Genomic DNA, 6411 nt, shown 5'->3' with positions numbered 1-6411 from the left:
ATGTTGATGATATAATTGTTGCTAGCTCATCTTAAGATGCTACCCTGGCCTTGTTAAGAAACTTGAGAAGTGAGTTTGCACTCAAGGACTTGGGAGAGTTGCATTATTTTCTAGGCATTGAAGTTAAAAAGATGCATGATGGTATTATGTGAACTCAAGAAAAGTATGCCAGGGATATAATCAATCGTGTAGGCATGAAGGATTGTAAACCTTCCAATACACCTATGTCAACTACTGGTAAGCTGTCATTACATGAAGGAAAAATTCTGAGTACAGAAGAAGGAACTAAGTATAGAAGCATAGTTGGTGCACTTCAATACTTAACTCTGACGATACCTGACATATCTTTTGCTGTAAACAAGGTTTGTCAGTTCTTACATGCTCCTACTTCTGCACATCGGACAGCAGTAAAGAGAATATTAAGATACATTCAGGGAAGTACTGGAATTGGGCTTAAGCTGTGTAGGTCTCCATCGACTGCAATAAGTGCATTTTCTGATGCAGACTGGGCTGGATGTCCAGATGACAGGAGATCTACTGGAGGCTTTGTTGTTTTCATTGGGTCTAATCTTGTATCTTGGAATGCAAAGAAACAAGCAACGGTGTCACGTTCCAGTACTGAAGCAGAATACAAGTCTCTGGCAAATGCAACTGCTGAGGTAATGTGGATAGAAACCCTACTTGATGAATTGGGCATTGGGAGATCACATGTGTCACAACTATGGTGTGACAATCTAGGTGCAACATATCTTTTTGCCAATCCTGTATTTCATACTAGAAGTAAACACATAGAGATTGACTACCACTTTGTTCGTGAAAGAGTGGCACAGAAATTGCTAGAAATACAGTTTATCCCAACAGGAGATCAAGTTGCTGATGGCTTCACTAAGCCTCTACAAATTCGGCAGTTCCAAGCCTTCAAGAACAATCTAAACCTTGACATGTTAAGATTGAGGAAGGATGTTAAATGATAGACTTGTAGAATATGCATAGGATAGCTATACGTGACATGTTGTCACGTCTTGTATCTTGTGTACATGTACGGTAGGTTGTTGGTTAAGATTGATCTTATCCAGGTATAGCTTAGAGTAGGAGTCAAGTCTTGCAACAACCTGTGATGACTATATAACACGAATGCGTCCCCGCCGAACAGCATACGCTTCTCGCCTCTTATTCTTTCACTACTCTCTTGTCGGCCCATGGATCAAGGAGATAAAGCAACTTTTGCATTATAGGTCTGATTTTAAAGTTTCTTGGGTGGGTCGTTTGGCCAATGTTGCTGCCCATAAGTTTGCTAAGTTATATGCGGGTGATGAACTTTGTAAAGTGGAGACAAGTTCTCAAATTACGGCGCACAATATTGGTTGTAATAGTGGCCCTGTGATTTGCGGTTTATTAATCGGAGGCTGTACTCAAACTCAAGTTCAAACCGCGCTATTATCTTACCGTTGTGACAAGCTGGTTAGATGTGAGGATCGAGAGACCCGAAAGACACATGCATGACGGGGTAACTACTCCCACCTATAAACGCCCATTAATTAACAAAACCATAAGCTAAGCAAACACCAACGGCACAATTTTCTCATTGCACTACTCGATCGACATAGACAGGAATCTTCCCTTCCTCACAACAACCACCTCACGGAGTTGACACTTCACACCAAGGCAATGCGATGCAATGCAGCACCATGTGCAAATCCATCATTTGCGCCACTGATTTTGGTGCTTATATATACATAAATTCCATGGTGATTAAAGGCTTGACTTTACACCTGTAGTCCTTGTTCAACTGTTTTGTATAAAACATAGTAAGCCATAGGGACGCACACATGCACATCTTACCTGTATGAGTATCTTCGAAAGACTGAGTCATTAGATATGGAGGGTGACGAAGTCGTCACAGGCATATCATAGTCGACGGGCATGTCATACCACTGAAAGAATAGGCAGACGCGGTGTTTTGGCTCCTATAGGTGCATATGCACCCATTGTCTAAATACACATTGTGAAAAATTGAAAAATTCGAAACAAAAATCCCACGGGTATATCCGGACATTCTATGTGCATGCACAGAGTTTCTGTGAAAAACGACGTTTTTTGTGGCTTGTATAAAAAAGATAAAAAATGCAAAATGAATAGTTGTAATGAAGCATCGGAAAATTGTCTTTTTACACAAGCCAAAAAAACCTCGTTTTTCATCGAAAACTTTGTATACACACATAGAATGTCCGGATATACACGCGGGATTTTTGTTCAAAATTTTTCAACTTTTCAAAATGTGTATTTACACAATGGGTGCATATGCACCTAGGAGCCATTGCCAATTTCCGCTGAAAGCCTAAAATAAGTCCGGAAAATATACAAACACCCGTGCCAAGTCTAGGGTTGTTTCCACCACGAGGGACATAAACATTTCGTCGCCCTTATCGCCTCGGTTCCCGCGGGAATCAATGTGAAGGCTGCCGCGCTGCCGCGCGGTTAGCCTCCATTGATGCCTCACGGGCGGCGCAGTGAACGTGCGCGCGACGCGCGTCCCGCCCTCTCCCGCCACGCGTCGCCCGGCATGCAGCCCGTCGCCGCCCCAGCTGCGGCTATAAAAGGCGACCTCCCAGCCGGTGGTCGCCACAGCTCTCATTTCCCCCCTCTCTGGCGCAGAAAGCAACACTCTCCCCTCCTCCCGTCGACGAAAAGATGGCCGAGAGGTTCCCAGGCGACGGCGCGGCAGCGAACGGCTTCGGCCGCCGCCATCTCCAAGAGCCGGAGGCGCGCCTGCTCTACGAGGCTGAGTACCCGGCGCCCCCGGACATGCGGGTGCCGGGGACGTGGAGGCTGAGCGCCGGCAGCGTCCCGGTGCCACCGGTGCCCGGAGGGGCGGCGCGGCGGGCCGAGATCGCCCGCATCCGCTCGTCCTTGACGGAGGAGCAGCGAAACGAGCCGCGCTACACCACCGACAGCCACACCCTCTGGACCATGTACTTCCAACGCCGCCGCGAGGAGCAGATGGCCTCCACCAACGGCGTCATCCCGCGCGGCCGCCTCAACGCCGACGGGCGGCGCTAGTGGTGGGGCGTGCCAGGTCGCACCCTCGAGGCCGTCCTCGACCACATCAAGACCGGCAACGTGTCGCGCCTCGAGTACCCGCCGCGGCCGTCCTTCTCTCGCCGCCGTGGTAGCTCCTGGACGCCGCGGCGGATGGAGCCGGGGTCGTCCTCGTTGTCGGGCTCCGGCTCGCCAGCCGCGCTCCGCCCCGTCAAGCCCGAGCCAGAGTAGACGCCGCTCGGGCGACGCACCCGCATCGGTGCCCTCGTCATCAACGAGGGTGCCCGGCCCTCCCCGCGCGGCTCCCTCTCCGCCTGGTCCGGCCGAAACCGGAGCCGAGGCTGCTCCCGGTGAAGCCGGAGCACGTCGAGATGGCGGCCCTCGACGGCGAGTCCGCCGTCAAGTGGGCGAAGGAGGACTACGTCCGGGAGCAGGTACGCCGCCAGCGCCGGGCGTCCGCGGAGCTCCAGGCCCGGCGCCGCGGGCGCGGGGAGGGCGGCGTCATCGTCCTCGACAGCGACGAGGAGGACGAGGGCGGGCCATCCAGCGCCCCACCGCGCGTCGGCGACCATGGCCAGGGCTGCAGCAGGGACGGCGGCGGCACATGCGAGGCACGCGATGACGATGACGACGATGATGGCGACGGCGACGATTACACCCGCTTCTACAAGCTTCTCTGCATGTAGACGACGGCGGTGGCGGCGGCGGTGGCGGCTAGGCGTAGTTTTCATGTTTTCATGTTTTTTATACAAATTTCAATGATGTTTCGCCGAGTTCGTGCCAAAAATCGCCGAGTTTGCATAAATTTGTACAGAACATCGCCGAACCCGGGCGACCTGTGGGTCGACGACTGGGAACAAAGTCGCCCCCACGCGTCAATCTAGCGCCGGCTTGCCCCCATACGGCTTTTTTTCGGCGCCCTGGGGGGCCGAACGGCTGGAGATACTCTAAGTTATACAACTATTTTAGGGGCAATCGAAAATGAAGAACAAAAGTAATTACAGATGTGTGAGAGTAGGGATGAAAACGGCGCGGAAACGGACGGAACTGGGTGCTACCATATTTGTTTTTATATTTTTTTGCAGAAGTGAAAACGAATACAGAAACCCCGGAAACCAATGCGGAAACAGATACTACCGGAAACAAACACGGAGCGAATACAGAGCAGACACGGAAACAAAACTATTTGTTGACCGGAACTTAAAACCCCCTTAAATCATAGAGAAATACACACAAAACACAAACAAATTGATGGAATTGTTAACATGGCTACAAAATAATATGGTTGTGTTGGTATAATAGGGTAGTATTGTAGTAGTACATGGCAATTCCGTATAGGGTCTAGTTGAGTATGTGTGTGGTAGTAAAACTTGGTACTTAAATAATACATTCTGCTCATTTTATTCACTGTGTCATTGTGTATTGTTTGGTATTTGGGCTACAAAGCAGCCATGGGCCAATAATAGAAACGGAAATTCCATATTAGCGGAAACGGAAAGTTCCGTTTCCACGTGTATTCCACATGAAAACACCATTCCGTTTTTGTTTTCGGTTCCGCATAAAAAATTCCATTTTCATTTCTGTTTTACAAATTTTCGTTTCCGTTTTCATATTTCCTCTCCGTTTCCATTTTCCTTCCGAAAAAGCGGAAACTTTCCAATCCATTTTCATCCCTATGTGAGAGGTTGCAAGCGTCCAAGAAATTTGGATAACATAATTTGGGCGTGGAAGCCATGAAACACGTCAGGTAGGTAGGGTGCCCAACTTTTGGCACTCCCGCATAACGTGGGAACCTGTAAACAAACATCCCCAACTAACAAAGAGCAGGAAACTAAAATAGGCAATGTGCCAATGAGTAGCAGTTGTTGAGCACGACTGTGCAGTGTGCACATGGCCATGGTGCTAAGCATTTTCTTTTCTGCGAGCAAGCAAGGAAGCTGCAGCAATGCATGCATAATAATGGAGAGTTGTTGAAGCTCGATAGCTAGCTAGCTGCAAGCTGGGGGTCAAAGGAGTTGCCGCGTCCGGCCACCAACCCCTTCCCAGTTCACCCCGCCGCGCGCGGCCGTCAACCATGTCAGGCATGACGACGTACGGCCTGCAGCTCCATCTATATAAGCAGCAGCTCGCCAGCTAGCTAGCTCCACAATCGTCCCAGATCTCAAGCTCTCAACTCACCTCACCTCGCATCTCAAACAGCCTTCTCTTTTCGGTTGGCATAATTGCTAGAAGCAGGGTTCTATCCATGGCAATGATGGTGAAGGCAGTCCTCGTTGCCGTCGTGGCCGTGGCAGCGCTTGCGCAGCTCACCGTGGCAGTGGATCACCAGGTGGGTGGCAGCGGCGCGACCTGGGCCACCAGCGGCGGCTACGACTCGTGGTCGGGGAAGCAGAAGTTCTCTCCGGGAGACAGCCTGGGTACGTATTTAAGCTCACTCCCCTACTCGACCTAGCTCTTGACGGCTAGGATTATATCAAGAACCGACCTGACAAACTTGTTGCTGTCGATGGTTGCAGTATTTTCGTACTCGCCGGCGCACGACGTCGTGGAGGTGAGCAAGGCCGACTACGACGCCTGCACGGCCAGCAAAGTCGTCGCCAGATACACCGGCGGCAAGACCACCGTCAAGCTCACCACTGCCGGAAAGCGCTACTTCATCTGCAGCATCACCGGCCACTGCGACGCCGGCATGAAGCTCCAGGTGAACGTCGCCGCCGCAACCGCCGCCCCCACCAAGCCCAGGGGCCAGAGGAGCGTCGCCCCTGTCGCCGCCCCCGCGCCGGCACCGGAGGGGTCGGCAACCGACGAGCAGTTACCGACAGTGTCGTCGCCCACGGGAACACCGACGCCCAGTTCGCCGTCCGGCTCGGGCGCCGCCAGCATCGGTGCGAGCGCTGCGGTGGCGCTCGCCATGGGCATGGCTGTGGCGTTGGCCATGTGAGAGGGATCTGACCGATCCATGGGTACCAAGGCTTAATCATGTCGGTACATTTGCGGATTTGTTCTTGTTATTCTTGGCTGGCAGTGGCATGCACATTGCCTTCCCTGCATGTTCCTTCCTTCCTACAGTGCTGATAGGGTTCAGTGTACTACTGTGCCATTTATTTGTTGTATTTGTCTGTCGGAGAATAAATACAATTCACATTCTTTAGTATCGTCTGTCAGCGTTATAGTATATCTTGTATATCTTCAGTGTTTTTGTGACAATCCATATATCTTCAGTGTCCTGTTGGTTGGTTGGTTGGTTGGACTAGTAACGTGTCTCTGTTCAGCAGATACAACAACAGAAACCAGAGCAGAAAGCTTCTTTCTTTTGTGCTTTTTTTTCTCATGCAACCGGCAGGAACATTGCCTATTCGTTAAGTGAGAAGC

General features: G+C 51.0%; 1 protein-coding gene across 1 annotated transcript; it reads left to right on the top strand.

The window, feature by feature from the left end:
* Window positions 1–5097: 5097 nt before the first annotated feature.
* Window positions 5098–6190, top strand: LOC123049280 (uclacyanin 1). The gene is made up of 2 exons (XM_044472223.1): window positions 5098–5456; window positions 5556–6190. Exons 1-2 carry the CDS (start codon window positions 5285–5287, stop codon window positions 5978–5980), a joined length of 597 nt encoding a protein of 198 aa, XP_044328158.1. The 5' UTR covers window positions 5098–5284; the 3' UTR covers window positions 5981–6190.
* Window positions 6191–6411: the final 221 nt, after the last annotated feature.

The sequence above is a fragment of the Triticum aestivum genome, chromosome 2D (genome assembly GCF_018294505.1).
Source record: "Triticum aestivum cultivar Chinese Spring chromosome 2D, IWGSC CS RefSeq v2.1, whole genome shotgun sequence".
Lineage (NCBI taxonomy): Eukaryota > Viridiplantae > Streptophyta > Magnoliopsida > Poales > Poaceae > Triticum > Triticum aestivum.
The sequence above is the reverse complement of the archived record's forward strand: the minus strand, read 5'-3'. Positions and strand labels throughout refer to the sequence as shown.